Source organism: Chiloscyllium punctatum, chromosome 10 (genome assembly GCF_047496795.1).
Source record: "Chiloscyllium punctatum isolate Juve2018m chromosome 10, sChiPun1.3, whole genome shotgun sequence".
Classification (NCBI taxonomy): Eukaryota; Metazoa; Chordata; class Chondrichthyes; order Orectolobiformes; family Hemiscylliidae; genus Chiloscyllium; species Chiloscyllium punctatum.
In genome coordinates, this window is record NC_092748.1 from 24,970,599 (window position 1) to 24,992,596 (window position 21,998).

General features: G+C 44.9%; 1 protein-coding gene across 1 annotated transcript in view; it reads left to right on the forward strand.

Moving 5' to 3' along the window:
* cps1 (carbamoyl-phosphate synthase 1, mitochondrial) overlaps positions 1–21,998 on the forward strand; it is a 191,791-nt gene that overhangs the window by 91,651 nt on the left and 78,142 nt on the right. The window contains exons 19-21 of the mRNA XM_072578736.1: positions 5,567–5,765; positions 11,140–11,316; positions 21,361–21,479. Of these exons, the coding sequence (XP_072434837.1) occupies positions 5,567–5,765; positions 11,140–11,316; positions 21,361–21,479 (495 nt within the window). The remainder of the gene's footprint in view (positions 1–5,566; positions 5,766–11,139; positions 11,317–21,360; positions 21,480–21,998) is intronic.

Below are 21,998 nucleotides of genomic sequence, written 5' to 3' on the forward strand. Positions count from 1 at the left end.
GCGCCAGAGACCCGGGTTCAATTTCCATCTCGGGCGACTCTCCGTGTGGAAGTTTGCACGTTCTCCCCGTGTCTGCGTGGGTTTCCTCCGGGTGCTCCGGTTTCCTCCCACAATCCAAATATATGCAGGTTAGGTGAATTGGCCATGCTAAATTGCCCGTAGTGTTAGGTGAAGAGGTAAATGTAGGAGGATAGGTCTGGTTGGGTTGTGCATCAGCGGGTCGGTGTGGGCTTGTTGGGCCGAAGGGCCTGTTTCGACACTGTAAGTAATCTAATCTAATCTAATATCCAGGCTTGGGTTGACCAGTAACATTTGTATCACTCAAGTGCCAGACAATGAACATCTTAATAACAGACAATCTAACTGTCACACCTTGAGATTCAAGATATTACCATCACTGAAACGCCCACCATCAACATCCTGGGGGTTACCATTGACTAGAAACTGAACTAGACCTGTCATATAAATGCAGTGGCAACAAGAGTGGCCCAGAGGCTAGGAATCGTGAAGCAAACAATTCATCTCCTGACTCCCTAAGCCTATAAGACAAAAGAGTATGATGGGAGTAGCTGCAACTCCAAAAAGCTTGACACAGTCCAAAACAAAGCAGCCCATTTGATTAACCCCACATCCACAAACATTAACTCCCTCCACCAGTTATGCTCAGTAACAGCGGTGTGTACCATCCACAAGCTGCACTGCATAATTCACAAAGGCCCCTTAGACAACTCCTTCCAAACCTCCATCTAGAAGGGCAAGATGATACATGGGAACACTGCCACCTGCAAGTTCCTCTCCAAGCCACCCAGCATCCTGACTTGGAAATCTGTCACCATTCCTTCAGTGTCATTGTATCAAAATCCAGAAATTCCCTTGTGGGTTGACCTAAGGACATAGACCACAGGGGTTCATGAAGGTAGCTCACCACCACCCTCTCAAGGGCAACTGGGGATGGCGAATAAACGCTGGCCCTGCCAGTGATGCTACACACCAATGCGTCGATGTATTTCTGGAATATTTTTGTGCTGTTTGTGTTGCTTTTAATTATTTATTTATTGATTGTTTGTTTATTTTTTCTCTTTTGTCATCCTCTGCTTTGCTGTCTGGGTATTTTGTTTTGTCTTTTCTATAAATATTTGAGTTATTTCTGTATTAATCTATTGTGTGATATCACTGGCTAATTTTCTGCCTTTGTTTGAAGTTTGTTTCGATACTGATCACAGTTTGACATATTTCCTACATTCTGACCTAGTTTAGTTTGTTGGAATTTATTTTATTGGTAATCTTTTGCAATATATTTTCACTCGCTTCATTCTCACCCTTTCTGAAAGAAAGTTACTTCTCTTCAATGAATGATTTTGATCTTGGTCTCATATTGTGAATGAAATTGCTTTGATGCTCCCTTGCACTGAACCTCTCTTAGGTTATGACTGAATCAGGTATTGGCAATATGAACCAATCACGTTGGACTTTTTCCTAACGGTTGAGAAATGAATCCTGCCGAATTGATTTTACACTCCATTCATGCACCTTTTGCTTGTTGGAGTTGTTATTGAACTAGTTAAAATATTCCAACTTTTATTATTTGAGGTTCTTTACTCATTGTCAATATCATGCCCGAAATTCCTGCTTCCTCTGCATCTTCTCAATTATTGGGTGGCCAGTACTGCATTCCTATCATGAAGGCTGCACAGTGGCTCAGTGTGGCACTATATCCCACTGTATCCTTTGACAACCTTCTACACTATTCACAACTCCACTGAGCTTTATTCGATTAGATTAGGTTACTTACAGTGTGGAAACAGGCCCTTCGGCCCAACAGGTCCACACCGCCCCGCCGAAGCGCAACCCACCCATACCCCTACATTTACCCCTTACCTAACACTACGGGCAATTTAGCATGGCCAATTCACCTGACCTGCACATCTTTGGACTGTGGGAGGAAACAGGAGCACCCAGAGGAAACCCACGCAGACACAGGGAGAACGTGCAAACTCCACACAGTCAGTCGCCTGAGGCGGAAATTGAACCCGGGTCTCTGGCGCTGTGAGGCAGCAGTGCTAACCAGCTTTGTATCATCTGCAAACTTACAAAACCCATCCAAGTCATTTATATACAGTGCATTCTGGTATAACGTGACAATTGCGTTCCTCTACAAACTTGCGCTATAGAAAATCACTATACCCGTTCAGTAGAAAGTTTGCATTATCCAAAGAGCGTCCAGAATTTGTCAATCGTGTTATAGCCAGTTTGCGTTGACGAAACAAACGGTGTACCCGAATGACCTGTATATCACAAACACCAGTACAGATCACTATGTACCATCACTGGTCATGGACCTCCAGCCTGGAAAAAACACTTCCACCACTAACCTCTAATCTCCATGGGCAAATAGTGCTGAATCCATGAGGCCAAATCATCATGCGTCTTAATCTTCTGAATGAGCCTATCATGAGGACCTTGACCTTACTAAAATCCATGTAGGCAACATCCGCTGCTGTATCCTTGATCACCTTTGTCAGCTATTGTTTTGGGGTGACCATTGCTTTGTAATTGCTGCAGTTCTGATGTAGTCTTTGGTTGCCAGTCAGAGAAAGCAGACCCTGTTGTCAGTGACACTTGAGAAGTTTCTGGTCAGCCAGAGGGTACTTGAATGCTGAATGTGTGCTGGCTTGAATTTGTGTTCACTGTCAGTCATTCATAGGTTTTCCAGTTACCAGGCAAGACACTGCTGGTCCCAGCTTTGTGATCTGCCACCTGGAGCTAAAATAATCTCATGCAAATCCCATTTTCACAAACCGATTTCATTATGTAATGAGATTTGCTGAAAGCTAGTTAGGTTTGGGAAAGGCTGGGGGAAGGGAGAGGCTTGAAATAAACAGTCTAAGCGTGGAACTGTGTTTAGAAAGTGCACAGCTTCATGCCACTTGACCTGCTGTCTGAGTGACAGCCCAGTAACTCGAGCTGAAGCACCTGTGCTGCATTCCATAACCACAGCACATTCAACTTCCCAAGTAATTATCCTGTGTGTATACACACACACACACACACACACACTCTCTAACCCGACTCCAACCCTCACTTCCCTGTCTTCTCACTCAAGACCTCTGCCTGTCTTACACTCTCACCATCGTTTCTTTGACCCTTTGCCAAGAACTGAAGGGTTCAGAGCAGCAGTTGGTCGTTCAGTCCCTCAAGCCTACACTGCCATAACACATGGCATTATGGCAACCATTTCACTTTTGTGTCTGTGCTGTCTGTAATCCTTGACTCAGTTGTTAATCAAAAATCTGTCTTGCTCAAATTTGAAATTTGTTCAATGACTCAGCCTCCTCTGCTCTCTGAGGGGAGCAATGCCACAGATTAACACACATATTTTAGGTTTAATCCATAGAAATCAGATGGTCAGGTGGTTCTTGATTCCAATATCTGAAGTTTATTTACAACACTAGCTGTTTAGAAAACTGTAATATCACAGACATAGAGACTAATGTTCCTGTGTATCAGACACATACACACTGCATTGACTCCGTCAATACATAGTGATTGAAATGCAGACAGGTGCCTTTAGGTCAGGTGTGAGTAACAGCCCTTGACATCAAAGCTGCATTTGACTGAGTGAGACATCAAGAAGCCCTGCCAGAACTTTGAATCAGGGGAAACTTGTCTGCTGGTTGGAGTCATGCCTGGTGCATAGGCAGATGGTTGTGATTGTTGGAGGACAGTCATCTCAGTTCCAGGACATCCTCTGTAAGGTCAGAAGTAGAGGATGCTTAGATGTTGAAGCACTCCATGTCCAAATGCAGCAAGACCTGGAGGAATCCAGGCTTGGGCTGAAAAGTGGCAAGTAATGTTTGTGTCATATAAATGCCAGACAATGGCCATCATGAACCAGAGTCTAACCACTGCTCCCTGACGTGTAACCACACTGAATCTCTCACAATCAACATCTTGGGGATTTCTATTGACCAGAAACTGGACTATAAATACTGTGATGTCAAGAACAGGTCAGAGGAATTCTGCAACAAGTTAGGTTTCCAAAAGCCTGTCAACCATCTGCACAGCACAAGTCAGGAGTGTGATGGAATGCTCCATTTGCCGAGATGGCAATAGCTCCAACTACACTAAGAGCACTGACACCATACAGACAAAGTAGCCCACTTGATTGGCATCATATCCATATGTTCAGTCCCTCCACCACCGCTACTCAGCAGCAGCAGTGTTTACTACTTACAAGATGTACTGCATAAATTCACCAAAGCTTCTCAGTTAGCACACTCCATACCCATGACTATTTCTATCTAGAAGGACAAGGGCAGCAGATACGTGTAACACCACCACTTGCAAGTTCCCCCCTAAGTCACTCCACATTATGACTTATATTGCCGTTCCTTCACTGGCACTGAGTCAGAATCCTTGAATCCCTCCCTAATGACATTGTGTGTTTGCCTATTGGACATGGACTGCAGCAGTTCAGGAAGGCAACTCATCACCACCTTCTCAAGGGTAATTTAGAGTCTATAAATACTGGGCTATCCAGCAATGTTCCACATCCCAATATGGAACTAAAACAGAAAAAGACACATGTTTGATGTCATAGAAGGTCAAGGCCTGTCAAGTTTGGGATCTTCATTCTAACCATAACAAATCTCTGAGGTAAGAACTCTGCTCATTTGTCTTATATGGAGAACCTAACTTTCCAAACTGTCCCCTGTTTCAAGACCTCCCCTGCAAGGGGAAAGCTATCGCCTTGTCACCCCACTTTCCCCTCTGTACTGCTGGCCCCTCCAAACCCCACTGCCCCCTTTAAAATCCCTGCACCCCCATCGGGGCCTCATTTGCTGTGGTTGTAATGTCCTTGTTTTGCATTTTTGGTGCTAGTGGCTTCTCATTAGCCTCTGATAGAGGCTGGGTCTTGATGCCCTGAGCAGTGTGGGTGATTACAGCGGGTTCCGTCATTCCCCCTCCCACCATAAACTGAGTTGACGGGGCAGAGCTGTGAAGGTGTCTCACCATATTGCAGTTGAACGGCATGGAGTTGGGAGTTTTCGGTGTTCTTGAGACTTTTTAATTTACTTATTGCCCAGAGGGCAGCTAAGAGGGAACCACATTGCTTTGGGTCTGGAGTAACTTGTAGGCTTGGCCAGGTAGAGATGGCAGTTTCCTTCCCTATAGGATATTAGTGAATTAACCATTCCAGAGTGTTTTAAGCAAACCTTGGGTACCATCTCCTGTAGGGTTGGCAACCCCCTAGGGAGCAACTGGGATAGTTTGGGTTTATCGCTCTGCCAGGCCTGGAGTGTTGCCCCTCACATTTGTGTGGGCCATTTGGCAGCATTCGTGTTTTCTTTTAAAAAAAAACAAGTGATAGAAGTACAGGTGTGCTATCTGTGTAGTGCCTGCAGGGAGCAGGAGATGTGATTGGAACCTGCATAATGTTTTTGCCTGGGTGCATCTCTTCCTGTCTCTGCATCTGGAGCAATCTCTTACCTGGGAACGAGAATTCTTCTGCCCTTGTGCGCACTAATCATTCATTGCTTTTGGTTCCTTTTTTTTCTCTCTGCAGCTACCCCCTGGCCTTTGTGGCTGCCAAACTGGCACTGGGTATCCCGCTGCCTGACATCAAGAATGCAGTGTCTGGGAAGACCACCGCCTGCTTTGAACCAAGTCTGGATTATATTGTCACCAAGATTCCGCGTTGGGATCTGGACCGTTTCCATGGAGCTTCGCGAGAGATCGGCAGTTCAATGAAGAGTGTCGGAGAGGTGAGTGAGTTGTGCCCTGTACCAAATCTCAGCCAGTTCTGACCCACTGGAACTTGATTTCATTCATTGGTCCTTTGAACTGTGTGTAAGGATCTCCCACCTTCCCATAATTAAGGGGTTATTGTTCGTTTCATCACTGAGACTGGGTCATATGAGCAAGCCACAAACATTGCTGTATGTTTATAGAGTCATCGAGATGTACAGCATGGAAACAGACCCTTTGGTCCAACCCATCCATGCCGACCAGGTATCCCAACCCAGTCTAGTCCCACTTGCCAGCACCCGGCCTATATCTCTCCAAACCCTTCCTATTCAAATACCCATCCAAATGCCTCTTAAATGTTGCAATTGTACCAGCCTCCACCACTTCCTCTGGCAGCTCATTCCATACACGTACCACCCTCTGTGTGAAAAAGATGCCCCTTAGATCTCTCTCATATCTTACCCCTCTCACCCTAAACCTTTGCCCTCTAATTCTGGACTCCCCGACCCCAGGGAAAAGACTTTGCCTATTTATCCTATCTATGCCCCTCATAATTTTGTAAACCTCTATAAGGTCACCCCTCAGCCTCCGATACTCCAGGGAAAACAGCCCCAGCCTGTTCAGGCTCTCCCTATAGCTCAAATCCTCCAATCTTGGCAACATCCTTGTTATGAGTTTTGAGAAACTACGCAGAGCAGAGAAAAATCACCCATACAATGTATTCAAAAAGAATGGGTATCCAATGGACACAGTCTGGTGATTTCTCAACAACAAACCCAAACAAGCAGACAAAACACATCCAGAAACCCTAGCCACTCTCCCCTACAACAAAGACATCTCGGAAATGACTGCCAGACTACTCAGACCCCTTGGCATGATGGTAGCCCACAAACCCACCAACACAATAAAACAGCAGCTAATGAACTTGAAAGACCCTATACAGGCAACGAGCAAAACTAATGTCATTTACAAAATATTGTGCAAGGACTGTAACAAACATTACATTGGGACAAACAGGCAGAAAACTAGCCACCAGGATACATGAACACCAACTAGCCACAAAAAGACATGACCCCCTCTCACTAGTATCCTCACATACGGATGAGGAAGGACACCACTTCGACTGGGACAACACATCCATCCTAGGACAAGCCAAACAAAGACACGCACGAGAATTCCTAGAAGCATGGCATTCCAACCGGAACTCTATCAACAAACACATCGAATAAGACCCCATCTACCACCCCCTGAGAAAAGGGATAGGAAGTGACTTCACCACAGGAAGTAACATCACCAACCCAAACGTATAAATAGAAAGCAGGAATTTTCAGCGTTGCTTCACCTGAGGCCCACTGAAGATGTTACCTAGTAGGGTAACAAAATGTCTGGAAATGAACCTTGCAGCTCAGTGAGCAAACCTACATCCAAAACATCCACATCCTTGTAAATCTTTTCTGAACCCTTTCAAGTTTCACAACATCTTTGTGATAGGAAGGAGACCAGAATTGCACGCAATATTCCAACAGTGGTCTAACCATTGTCCTGTACAGCTGCAACATGACCTCCCAACTCCTGTACTCAATACTCTGACCAATAAAGGAAAGCATACCAAATGCCACCTTCACTATCCTATCTACCTACGACTCCACTTTCAAGGAGCTATGAACCTGCACTCCAAGGTCTCTTTGTTCAGCAACACTCCCTAGGACCTTACCATTAAGTGTACAAGTCCTGCTAAGATTTGCTTTCCCAAAATGCAGGACCTCTCATTTATCTGAATTAAACTGCCACTTGTCAGCCTATTGGCCCATCTGATCAAGATCCTGTTGTAATCTGAGGTAACTGTCTTTGCTATTCACTACACCTCCAATTTTGGTGTCATCTGCAAACTTACTAACTGTATCTCTTATGCTTGCATCCAAATCATTTATGTAAATAACAAGGCATAGAGGACCCAGCACCTTGTGACATTCCACTGGTCACAGTCTTCTCCTTTTGAGCCAGTTCTGTATCCAAATGGCTAGTTCTCCCTGTATTCCGTGAGAGCTAACCTTGCTAACCAGTCTCCCATGGGGAGCCTTGTTGAACGCCTTATTGAAGTCCATATAGATCACATCTACTGTTCCACCCTCATCAATCCTCTTTGTTACTTCTTCAAAAAACTCAATCAAGTTTGAGAGACATGATTTCCCACACACAAAGCCATGTTGACTATCCCTAATCAGTCCTTGACTTTCCAAATAAGTGTACATCCTGTCCCTCAGGATTCCCTCCAACAACTTGCCCACCACTGCCGTCAGGCTCACTGGTCTATAGTTCCCTGGCTTGTCCTTACCACCCTTCTTAAACAGTGGCACCACGTTAGCCAACCTCCAGTCTTCTGGCACCTCACTTGTGTTTAGATCAGAATGGTGCTCAAAAAGCACAGCAGGTCAGGCAGCATCCGAGGAGCAGGAAAATCAACGTTTCGAGCAAAAGCCCTTCATCGGGAATAGAGTCAAGACCTGATGAAGGGCTTTTGCTCAAAATGTCAATTTTCCTGCTCCTCGGATGCTGCCTGACCTGTTGTGCTTTCTCAGCACCATTCTGATTTAAACTCTAGTTTCCAACATCTGCAGTCCTCACTTTTGTCTGGCACCTCACCTGTGACTATTGATGGTACAAATGTCTCAGCAAGAGGCCCAGCAATCACTTCCCTAGCTTCTCACAGAGCTCTAGGGTGCACCTGATCAGGTCCTGGGGATTTATCCACCTTTATGCGTTTCAAGACATCCATCACTTGGTCTTCCTTAATATGGACATTTTGCAAGATGTCTATTTCAAACAGGTATGCTGTTTTGGAAAATACAGGGGGTAATGGATTCTCAGGGGAACAGCCAAGTTTCTGGTATTGAGACTGGCTCTAATGCAACCAGGGGTACGTCGGGTTCCAAGAGATCAATTGTGTCCAGGGATTCTCTAGTCCGAGGAACAGACAGACGTTTCTGTGGCCAGCAGTGAAAAATCAGAATGGTGTGTTGCTTCCCTGGTGCCAGGATCTAGGATGTCTCAGAGGGTGCAGAATGTTCTCGACGGGAAGAGGGGCCAGCAAGAGGTCATTGTCCACATTGGAACCAACAACATAGGAAGGGAAAAGGTTGAGATTCTGAAGGGAGATTATGGAGAGTTAGGCAGGAATTTAAAAAGGAGGTCCTCGAGGGTAGTAATATCTGGATTACTCCTGGTGCTACGAGCTAGTGAGGGCAGGAATAGGAGGATAGAACAGATGAATGCATGGCTGAGGAGCTGGTGTATGGGAGAAGGGTTCACATTTTTGGATCATTGGAATCTCTTTTGGGGTAGAAGTAACCTGTACAAGAAGAACGGATTGCACCTAAATTGGAAGGGGACTAATATACTGGCAGGGAAATTTGCTAGAGCTGCTCGGGAGGATTTAAACTTAGTAAGATTGGGGGGGGGGGCGGGGGGGGATCCAGGGAGATGGTGAGGAATGAGATCAATCTGAGACTGGTACAAGTTGAGAACAGAAGTGAGTCAAACAGTCAGGGCAGGCAGGGACAAGGTAGGACTAATAAATTAAACTGCATTTATTTCAATGCAAGGGGCCAAACAGGGAAGGCAGATGAGCTCAGGGTATGGTTAGGAACATGGGATTGGGATATCATAGCAATTACAGAAACATGGCTCAGGGATGGACAGGACTGGCAGCTTAATGTTCCAGGATACAAATGCTGCAGGACGGATAGAAAGGGAGGCAAGAGAGGAGGGGGAGTGGCATTTTTGATAAGGGATAGCATTACAGCTATACTGAGGGAGGATATTCCTGGAAATATATCCAGGGAAGTTATTTGGGTGGAACTGAGAAATAAGAAAGGGATGATCACCTTACTGGGATTGTATTATAGATCCCCTAATAGTCAGAGGGAAATTGAGAAACAAACTTGTAAGGAGATCTCAGCTATCTGTAAGAATAATAGGGTGGTTATGGTAGGGGATTTTAACTTTCCAAACATAGACTGGGACTGCCATAGTGTTAAAGGTTTAGATGGAGAGGAATTTGTTAAGTGTGTACAAGACAATTTTCTGATTCAGTATGTGGATGTACCTATTGGAGAAGGTGCAAAACTTGACCTACTCTTGGGAAATAAGGCAGGGCAGGTGACTGAGGTGTCAGTGGGGGAGCACTTTGAGGCCAGCGACCATAATTCTATTAGTTTTAAAATAGTGATGGAAAAGGATAGACCAGATCTAAAAGTTGAAGTTCTAAATGGGAGAAAGGCCAATTTTGACGGTATTAGGCAAGAACTTTCGAAAGCTGATTGGGGGCAGATGTTTGCAGGTAAAGGGACGGCTGGAAAATGGGAAGCCTTCAGAAATGAGGTAACGAGAATCCAGAGAAAGTATATTCCTGTCAGGGTGAAAAGAAAGGCTGGAAGGTATAGGGAGTGTTGGATGACTAAAGAAATTGAGGGTTTGGTTAAGAAAAAGAAAGAAGCATATGTCAGGTACAGACAGGATAGATCGAGTGAATCCTTAGAACAGTATAAAGGAAGTAGGAGTATACTTGAGGGAAATCAGGAGGGCAAAAAGGGAACGTGAGATAGCATTGGCAAATAGAATTAGGGAGAATCCAAAGAGTTTTTAAAAATACATTAAGGACAAAAGGGTAATTAGGGAGAGTATAGGGCCCCTCATAACATCAGCAAGGTGGCCTTTGTGTGGCGCCACAGTAAATGGGCGAGATACTAAATGAGTATTTTGCACCACTATTTACTGTGGTAAAGGATATGGAAGATATAGACAATACAAATCCTGCAAACTAAACATTCTGACGGGTTTTAAGAAAGGAATTCTTCAGAATTTGTGACTGATGGGATTGGAGACCCATGTCCTAGGTATTGGCAAAAGATCAATTGATGGCCTCTTTGTCAGCTCACTGTCACCTGTCCAATGTAGAAATTTATGGTTCAGAAACAGTTGTACAACAATGTTTTAAGCAGACCCAAGCAACTCCCAAAAACAGTGCCTTGTTACTTTCGTATTTGGAGCTCGATAATGGAATATCTGGATCAAATGTTGGTGGGATGCAGGCATTAGGCTGTGGTACCGGCCACTGTTTTATGATGCTTTATCACCATTTTTTGTTTCAAATGCTTCCCGGTGCAGTGTTTCTTGGCTCACATATTTATGGTTAAGGATTCTATAGTTCAGGCAATTCCACGCTGGGGAGGTTACACTGAATTTTGATTTCCTACTCCCCATCCAGTGAAATTCTGAAGTAGTTGTCTGGTTTCTAAGAGCAAATTTGATTTCAGTTCCAAGATGGTGTTGAAGTGAATGACTCTTGTCTGTGACAACAAACTTTTCTGAAGCTGTGTTTGTGTTTCCCAGGTAATGGCTATCGGTCGCACGTTTGAAGAGAGTTTCCAGAAGGCTTTGAGAATGTGCCACCCATCTGTGGAAGGCTTTGTGCCACGGCTCCCAATGAAGAAACTTTGGTCTGAGGACTTTGACCTGCAGAAAGATCTGGCTGTTCCCTCAATCCACCGCATCTACTCATTGGCAAAGGTAATGACCACTCACTGAACACAGCCACTGGTAGGTTCCAGGAGCTCTCCCAGAATTCTTTCCCGGACAGATATTTCTCTCTCAATGTTCTGTGCTCGGTCCTCGGTGTGTGATTTTCACTGTTAACGCCGGCACTCACTTTCCTCCCCTAATTGCCCCACGAGCATCGTGTTGTCTCTGAGTCAGGGACATTACATGGTAAAGTGCTCAAATGCTGCTTCCCTTGGGGAGGTCTCTCCCCACCCCATTCATCCACCTTGGCTCCCATTAAACTTCACGATTGAGTGGTACAGATTCTGAAGCAGGGCTCTATTTTAAAAAAAAAAGTTTTTTTAACTGCAGATGTATTTAGTGCCTCCTCCCTACATTGAACTCTATTTATCTACTCCCTCAACCTATCCAAATCCTCTTGCAGATTCCTTATGTCCTCATCAGAACATGCCTTCCGAACTATTTTTGTATTGTCAGCTAATTTGAATACGTTAGATGCTGTTCCCTCCTCCAAGTCATTGATATAGATAGTAAATAATTGAAACCCTCAGACTGATCCTTGTGGCAATCCACTAATTACGTCTTTCCAATCTGAAGAATACCCATTAATCCTGACCCTCCATTCTTTTGTATCTTAACCGATCCTCTGTCCATTCAAAAACCATGAACTCGTAACTTGAGCAATGATCTTTTATGCAGTACCTTTTCGAATTCCTGCTGGAAATCCAAACATACTACATCCACCTGTTCTTCTTTACAGACTCTGCATGTTCTCTTCTCAAAGAACTCTTGTAAATTTGTCAAGCGTGATTTCCCTTTCACAAAACCATGTTGACTCTGTGTGATTGTGTGAAGCTTTCCTAAATGTCCTGTTTTTCCCTTCCTTAATACTGGACCCTAACATTTTCTCAACAATTGATTTTAGACTAATTGCCTACAATTTCTTGCTTTCTGTCTCCTTCCCTTCTTGAACAGACGTATCACATTAGCAGTTTTACAACCTGCTGGAATGCTCCCAGAAACCAGTGATTTCTGGAATACTTCAACCAATGCCTGCGCTTCCACCTCACCGCCATTTTCTTTAAATTTCTTGGGTGCAGACTGTCAGATCTTGGTGACTTATCTGCCTTCAGTCCTGCTAATTTGGCAAATACTTTGTCCCTTGTGATAGAGATTGTTCCAAAATACTTCCTCCCTTTAGTACATTCCTTATCTGTTATCTTTTGAGATGTTTATGGTGTCTTCCACCGTGAAGACTGATGCCAAATATAACTTTAAGTTATTTGCCATTTCTTTGTTTCTTGTCATTTAATTCCTTTGTGTATTTTCCAAGGCTGCCACAGTAGAAGCTGTTACTGCTTATTTAAAATTTTGTGATAACTTGCTTTCATAATCAATTTTCTCCCTCTTCATTTGCTTTTCAGTCATTGACTGCAGATTCCTCCAGTATTCCCAAACTTCTAGACTACTGCTAGTTGTCATTTTATATGCCTTAGTTTTTAATTAGATACTCTTCTTGACCTCTTTTGTTAACCAGGGGTGCTTCATCCTTCTCATAGAGTCTATCTTTTTGACCAGAATGAATTTTTGCTGAGAATTATGCAAAATCTGTTTAAATAACTTCCACTGCCCATCCACTGACCTTCTGTTCTTGCATGCTGTGCCACTTTCTATACCCTCCATGTTTCTGTTCCAGTACCCTTTCCCATTCACTGCCATTCTCTGTACTCCCCCTGATTCTGTTCCTGAACGTACACTCCCACTCTGTTTACTCCTCCTGGTTCTGTTCCTGCACTCTTTCCCACTCCCTATTCTCCTCTGTTTCTGTTATTATGTGTTCTCCCATTCTCCAATTATGTTCCTGCTTTCTCTTTCACTCTTTTTGCTCATGTTTCTGTTCCAGAATGCACACTCCCACTCCCTCACATTCTCTGTAGTCTGCCTGTTCCTGTTCCTGCACCAGCTCCCCTCCCTACTCCCCCACTCGCTCCCCATTCTTTTTCTTAGAGTCATACAGCACAGAAACGGGCCTTTCAGCCCATTCTGTCTGTGCCAACCAACAAATATCAAATTGCACTAATCCCATTTACTGCACTTTGTCCATATCCTACAGTGCCCAGGTATTTTAAGTGCTTGTCAAAATACTTAAATGTTGCGAGAATAACTGCCTCCACCACCCTCCCACCGTTCCATATTTCTACCACTCTCTGGGTGACCTTTTTCTTTTTCCTTAGAACTCCTCTAACCTGCTGCATAATTCTCAGTTTAAATGTTTGCCCTCTGATGTTAGACATATCTGCTATGGGGAAAATATTCTCACAATCTACTCTGTAAATTAGTCTCATAATTTTGTATATGCAATCGGATCTCCCTTCAATCTCTTCTGCTCCAAGTGTCTCCCCATAGCTGAAGCTTTTCATCCCAGATCGCATCGTCATAATATTGCTACGCAGGAAGGATGTGGAGGCTTTGGAGGGGGTGCAGAAGAGATTTACCAGGATGCTGCCTGGATTAGGTGGTATGAACTGTAAGGAGAGGTTAGCGGTGGAAGCTGAGGGGAGATAGCAGTCTATGAAATTATGAGATGCGTAGAGAGGGTTGATGGCCAGCATCTTTTTTTTCCCAAGAGTTGAGATGCCTAAAACTAGGAGCATGGATTTCAAGGGAAAGGGGAAAGTTCAAAGGAGATCTGAGGGGCAAGTTTTTTTTCAAAACTCTGTGTGGAACGTGGAATGTGCTGCCAGAGTGGTGGTGGAGGCTGATACGATAGGGGCGTTAAAGGAACTTTTAGATAAGTACATAAATATGGAGTTATATGGACCAATGGCAGGCAGAAGGGATTAGTTTAATTTGGCATAACATCGTGGACCCAAGGGCCTGTTCCTGTGCTGTATAGTTCTGCGTTCTGTGAACTTCCACTGCATCCTCTCCAGTGCTATCACATCCTTCCAATAGCATGGTGACCAGAACTGCGCACAGTATTCCATCTGTGGCCTAACTCCAATGTTTTATAAAATTGAAATAAGACTTCTTTGATCCTATATTCTATTCCACGTCTAATGAAGGCAAACATCCCATTTACCTCCTTCACCACCCTGTCTATCTGTGTTGATAGGGATCGATGGACTTGTACACTCTCAGGTTCCTTTGTTCTTCAGTACTCCTTAGGGACTTACCATTCAATGTATGCATTATTCCCTTGATTAGATTTTCCAAAGTTCATCACCTCACATTTAGCAGGATTGAATTCCATCTGCCATTGCTCTGCCCAATTTACGCGCTGATCTATATCAGGCTGTAGCCTGAGACTATCCTCCTCACTTTCAACAACACCACTAATTTTCAGATCAGATACAAACTTAGTAAGTATACCTTTTACATTCACATCCAGGTCAATAGTGTATATGATGAGCAGTAAGGATCCCAGCACCAATCCTGTGGTACACTGCTAATTACAGTCTTCCAATCACAAAAACAACTCTCCGCCAAGACCCTTTGCCTGATCTTAGCGAGCTAGTTTTTGGGTCCATTTTGCCAAATGTTTTTGGATCCCATAGGCTTGTCCAAATGATTAGAGTCTATTATGTGGGACCCTGTCAAAGGCCTCACTGAAGTCCACATAAGCTGCATCAACTGCATAACCATCGTCAATATAAATATTCACCTTTTTAAAAAAAAAACTCAACCTTAATTTATCAGACAGAATCACCCTTTAACAAATATGTGCTGACTATCCCTGATCAGTTCTTTCCAAGTGTTGATTAATCCTTTCTTTCAAAATTTTTTCCAATAATTTCCCTACCGCTGACTTCAGATGTAACTGGCCTTGTAATTACCTGAAAATGTGTTGCTGGAAAAGCGCAGCAGGTCGGGCAGCATCCAAAATCCACAAACCTGACTGCCCCGGCCGACCCATTGTCTCAGCCTGCTCCTGCCCCACCGAACTCATCTCTGCATACCTCGACACGGTCCTGTCCCCCTTGGTCCAAGAACTCCCCACCTACGTTCGGGACACCACCCACACCCTCCACCTCCTCCATGATTTTCGCTTCCCCGGTCCCCAACACCTTATTTTCACCATGGACATCCAGTCCCTGTACACCTCCATCCCCCATCACGAAGGACTCCAAGCCCTTCGCTTCTTCCTTTCCTGCCATACCAACCAGTACCCTTCCACTGACACCCTCCTTCGACTGACTGAACTGGTCCTGAACAACTTCTCTTTCCAATCCTCCCACTTCCTCCAAATCAAAGGAGTAGCCATGGGCACCCGCATGGGCCCCAGCTATGCCTGCCTCTTCATACGATATGTGGAACAGTCCATCTTCCGCAGCTACACTGGCACCACCCCCCACCTTTTCCTCCACTACATCGATGACTGTATCGGCACTGCCTCGTGCTCCCACGAGGAGGTTGAACAGTTCATCCACTTTACCAACACCTTCCACCCCGACCTCAAATTCATCTGGACGGTCTCAGACTCCTCCCTCCCCTTCCTAGACCTTTCCATTTCTATCTCTGGCGACCAAATCAACACGGACATTTATTATAAACCAACCGATTCCCACAGCTACCTAGACTACACCTCCTCCCACCCTGCCCCCTGTAAAAACACCATACCATATTCCCAATTCCTTTGTCTCCGCTGCATCTACTCCCAGGAGGACCAGTTCCAAAACCGTACAACCCAGATGGCCTCCTTCTTCAAGGACCGCAATGTCCCCCCAGACGTGGTCGACGATGCCATCCACCGCATCTCTTCCACTTCCCGCTCCTCTGCCCTTGAGCCCTGCCCCTCCAATCGCCACCAAGCCACTGCTCCTCACCTACCACCCCACCAACCTCCATGTACAGTGTATCATCCACCGTCATTTCCGCCACCTCCAAACGGACCCCACCACCAGAGATATACTTCCCTTCCCTCCCCGATCAGTGTTCCGAAAAGACCACTCCCTCCGTGACTCCCTCGTCAGGTCCACACCCCCCACCAACCCAACTTCCACTCCCGGCACCTTCCCCTGCAATCGCAAGAAATGCAAAACTTGCGCCCACACCTCCCCCCTTACTTCCCTCCAGGGCCCCAAGGGACACTTCCATATCCGCCACAAATTCACCTGCACCTCCACACACATCATCTATTGCATCCACTTCACCCGATGTGGCCTCCTCTATATTGGGAGACAGGCCGCCTACTTGCGGAACGTTTCAGAGAACACCTCTGGGACACCCGGACCAACCAACCCAACCACCCCGTGGCTCAACACTTCAACTCCCCCTCCCACTCCACCAAGGACATGCAGGTCCTTGGACTCCTCCATTGCAGCACGATGGTTGGAGGAAGAGTGCCTCATCTTCCGCCTAGGAACCCTCCAACCACAAGGGATGAACTCCGATTTCTCCAGTTTCCTCATTTCCCCTCCCCCCACCTTGCCTCAGTCAAATCCCTTGAACTTAGCACCGCCTTCCTAACCTGCAATCTTCTTCCTGACCTCTCCGCTCCCACCCCACTCCGGCCTATCACCCTCACCTTGACCTCCTTCCACCTATCGCATTTCCAACGCCTCTCCCCCAAGTCCCTCCTCCCTCCCTTTTATCTTAGCCTGGTTGGCACACTCTCCTCATTTCTGAAGAAGGGCTTATGCCCGAAACGTCGATTCTCCTGTTCCTTGGATGCTGCCTGACCTGCTGCGCTTTTCTAGCAACACATTTTCAGCTCTGATCTCCAGCATCTGCAGTCCTCACTTTCTCCTTGTAATTACCTGGCCTATTTCTGCTGCGTTTCTTGAACAAAGAAACCATAATAGATATAATCCAGTCATCTGGCCCTTCACCGATGGCTAGCAAAGTCTTAAATACAAAGGAACCTCGAACATACAAATGAGTCGGGTGAGCAGTATTTTGTTCGGATAATCGATTTGACCTTAAACAAGGGAAGCGATACTGATCTAACGCTGTTTGTTTAAATCTATAATTCTGATTAGTCTGCTATTTAAACAAACTAATCTTTGAATTCTGCAAAGTGCAGGTTAAACTGAGAAGGACTAAATCCTTACCATCACATTGATATATGAAATCCCAGCATTAGGCAAGGTCCCGAACAGCTTCTGCAATCATAAGCGCATTTGTCAGTTTCCGTGAACTCAGTCTTGCGATAAAAAGACAGAAGCACCACCTCGCGCATGTGTTTCCTTTCTCTGCCTTTTTTTTTCCACGAACGGCCCGGTAACCATAAGACATAGGAGTGGAAGTAAGGCCATTCGGCCCATCTAGTCCACTCCGCCATTCAATCATGGCTGATGGGCATTTCAAGTCCACACGTAAAGTGACGGGAATAAAACATTTAGTTTTGCAAAGAGCTGTGTAACTAACCCTTACGTAGAAAAGAAAATCCAGACGCTGTTGCTTGAATTGATTGTGTTTCTTTGTTTTTGCCTGTGTTTTCACATGTTCTTCAGTACAGGTAGTCTGAATTCACTTACCCCTTTTGATGTAATGTTTTCATGGGATCTTGAGATCTTGTTTGGATAATCCGAAATTTGGATAATTGATGTGCAGTTAATTGAGCTTCCTCCTGTATATTAGCCAGGGTCCCATCAGTCTGTGTCCTGACCTTTCGTTCGCAGTCTGGGATATATCCGGCCCCTGGGGATTTGTACACATTTGTGCCCAATAATATGCATTTTGAAAGGTCAAGTATAGGTTGAAGTTAGACAGCGAATGGCAAAGCCCTAAAGAGTATTGATAATGCAGAGGGATCTTGGTGTGCAGGTTCACAGACCATTGAAGGCAGCAGTGCAAATAGATTAGTGAAAAAGGCCTATGGTCTGGTTGCCTTCATTGGAAGGGACATTGAGGCACACTGCATCTTTATAGGACTTTAGTTAAGCCACTTTTGGATTATTGCATGCAGTTCTGTTTACCATACTACCAGAAGGACGTGGATCGTTTGGAGAGGATACAGAAAAGGTTTATCAAAATGTTAGGAGAAAGTGAGGACTGCAGATGCTGGAGATCAGAGGCGAGAGTATGGTGCTGGAAAAGCACAGCAGGTCAGGCAGCATCCGAGGAGCAGGAGAATTGATGTTTCAGATATAAGCCCTTCGTCAGGAAGGACCTATGCCTGAAACATCGATTCTCCTGCTCCTTAGATGTTATCAAGACGTCGTCTGGTGTGGGTGATTTTAGCAATGTTGTATAAAATCATGAGGGGAATAGATAGAGAAAATAAACAAAGTTTTTTTTTCCCTGAGCTGGGGGAGCCCAGAACTAGAGGGCATAGGTTTAGGGTGAACAAAGAACATTACAGTGCTATATAGGCCCATCATCCCTCGATGTTGCGCCAACCTGTGGAATCGATCTGAAGCCTATCTATCCTACGCTATACCATTTTCATCCATATATTTATCCAATGATCATTTAATTGCCCTTTAACATCGGTGAGTCTACTACGGTTGCAGGGAGGGCTGTTCCATGCCCTTACTACTCTGAGTAAAGAAACTACCTCTGACATCTTTCTTATATCTGTCACCCCTCAGTTTAAAGCTATATCCCCTCATGCTAGCCATCGCCATCTGAGAAAAAATGCTCTCACTGTCCAACCTTTCTAATCCTTTAATTATCTTATACGTCTCAATTAAATTACCTCTTAACCGTCTTCTCGAACGAAAACAGCTCTCAAGTCCTTCAGCCTTTCCTCACAAGACCTTCCCTCCATACCAGGCAACATCCTAGAAAATCTCCTCTGACTCCTTTCCAAAGTTTCCACATCCTTCCTATAATGCGGTGACGGGAACTATATGCAATACTCCAAGCGTGGCCGCACCGTAGTTTTGTACAGCTGCAATATGACCTCATGGCTCAGAAACTCAAACCCTCTACCAATAAAAGCTAACACACCGTATGCCTTAACAACCCTATCAACCTGGGTGGCAACTTTCAGGGAACTATGTACATGGACACTGAGATCTTTCTGCTCATCTATATTGCCAAGAATCTTACCATTAGCCCAGTACAATTTGTGTTGTTTCTTCCAAAGTGAATCACCTCACACTTTTCTGCATTAAGTTCCATTTGTCACCCCTCAGCCCAGCTCTGCAGCTTATCTATGTCCCTCTGTAACCTGAAACATCCTTCAGCAATATCCACAACTCCACCGACCTTCGTGTCATCTGCAAATTTACTAACTTATCCTTCTATGCCCTCCGCTAGGGCATTTATAAATAATGACAAACAGCAGTGGCTCCAAAACAGATCCTTGCAGTATGCCACTAGTAACTCAATCCCATGCCTCTGTATTGTGTGCAATAGGGTTGAGTGTGTGGTGCTGGAAAAGCACAGCAGGTTAGGCAGCATCTGAGGAGCAGGAGAATCGACATTTCAGCCATAAGCCCTTCATTGCCGAAACATCGATTTTTCCCTCTCGACCCTGATCTCCAGCATCTGTAGTTGTCACTTTCTCCTATGCTCAAAGAACTCAATAAGATTTGTGAGGCATGACCTACCATTCACAAAACCATGTTGACTATCCCTAATCAACTTATTCCTCTCTGGATGATGATAAATCCTATCTTTTATAACCTTTTCCAAACCTTTACGCACAACTGAAGTAAGGCTCACTGGTCTATAAATACCCGGGTTGTCTCTAATCCCCTTCTTGAACAAGGGGGCAACATTTGCTATCCTCCAGTCTTCTTGTACTATTCCTGTAGACAATGAAGACATAAAGATCAAAGCCAAAGGCTGTGCAATATCCTCCCAGGCTTCCCAGAGAATCCTAGAATAAATCCCATCTGGCCCAGGGGACTTGTCTATTTTCACACTTTCCAGAATTGCTAACACCACCTCTTTGTGAACCTCAATCCTGTCTAGTCTAATAGCCCGTATCTCAGTATTCTCTTTGACAATATCATCTTTTTCCAGTGTGAGTACTAATGACATATTTATTTAGTGCTTCTCCTATCTCCTCTGACTCCACGCACAACTTCATACGGATCATGTCCACTGCTCTGCCTTCATCATTAGTCTTTTGTTACTTCAAAAAACTCATTTAAGTTAGATTAGATTATTTACAGTGTGGAAACAGGCCCTTCGGCCCAACAAGTCCACACCGCCCCGCTGAAGCGCAACCCACCCATACCCCTACATCTACCACTTACCTACACTACGGACAATTTAGGATGGCCAGTTCACCTGACCTGCACATTTTTGGACTGTGGGAGGAAACCGGAGCACCCGGAGGAAACCCACGCAGACACGGGGAGAACGTGCAAACTCCACACAGTCGCCTGAGGCGGGAATTGAACCCGGGTCTCTGGCGCTGTGAGGCAGCAGTGCTAACCACTGTGCCACCGTGCCGCCCAAGTTATTGAGACACTATTTCCCAGACACAAAGCCATGTTGACTATCCCTAATCAGTCTTTGCCTTTCTAAGTACATGTAACTCCTGTCCCTCTGAGTCCCACTTTCCAACACTGATGCCCACCACCGATGTCAGGGTCACTGGTGTATAGTTCTCTGGATTTTGCTTACGCCCTTTCTTTAAAAATGGCACCACATTAGCCAACCTCTAGTCTTCTGGAACCTCACCTGTGGCGATTAATGATATAAATATCTCAGCAAACAGACCAGCAGTCACTTCTCTAGCTTCTTGCAGAGTTCTCTTAATGTGTTCATAAAAAGCCTTGGGGATTTCCTTGATTCCTTTTGCCAAAGATATTCCTTGGCCCTCCTACTTTCCTTTAAAAGCAACCGCCTACACTCTGTAATTTTGAAGACCCTCTCCTGTTTTTAGTGTTCTGTACCTGACACATATTTCCTTTTTCTCTTTCTGTATCAAACTCACAATAACCATTGACGTCCTGTACTTTTAAATGAGCATGCTGGTCCTGAATTCTCACTATACTACTTTTAAAAAAGTCCCACTTTCCGAATGTAGATTTACCTGCAAGAAGCCTCATTCGGTTCCTTGGGGATAGAGTTGGTTTGTGTGGTATTTTGTGTGTGGACCTCCCAGGAGATTCTCACTAGCTGTTGCTGATACTCCTTTCCCTGCAGGCCTTACACAGCGGGATCTCAGTGGATGAAATTTATGACCTGACAGCTATTGACAAATGGTTCTTGTACAGACTGAAGCAAATAGTGATGCTGGAGAAAGAGTTAACCAAACACAACAGGTAAATGCCCAGAATGATTGAAACATGCAGCTATGTGCATTGAGCTGTGGAACACACCCAGTCAGAAGGGCCAAGAGAGTGGTGATGTGAAAACTGGTGTGAACGTCTCACAGCTATTCTGAAAGTTGTTTGGGAAACCTCCAAAGACATTGGAATCCTGCTTGCTCACCTGTGAATCGCCGGCAAACCATGGGTGCTCTGGAGATCTTCCTCTGTGCGCACATTGTTGTGCACCCCAGTTGCTGTGTTCAGCCATCACCAGTTTTATTCATTCTGTCCCACACATTAGCGGCTCTGCCTTTGCATCCTGCTGATCTGGCTTGTTATGAAGCAATCCTGGTAAGTAATTCCATTGAGAATGAAAGACTGTATGAGGAAAGTGTACAATCCTGTGTTTCACTGAGGAAGTTAAGGTTGGAACAGGTCAAAAAGACCATAAGATGTAAAGGCAGAATTAGGCCATTTGGCCCATTGAGTCTGGTTCCAACATTCAATCATGGCTGAAATGTTTCTCAGTTC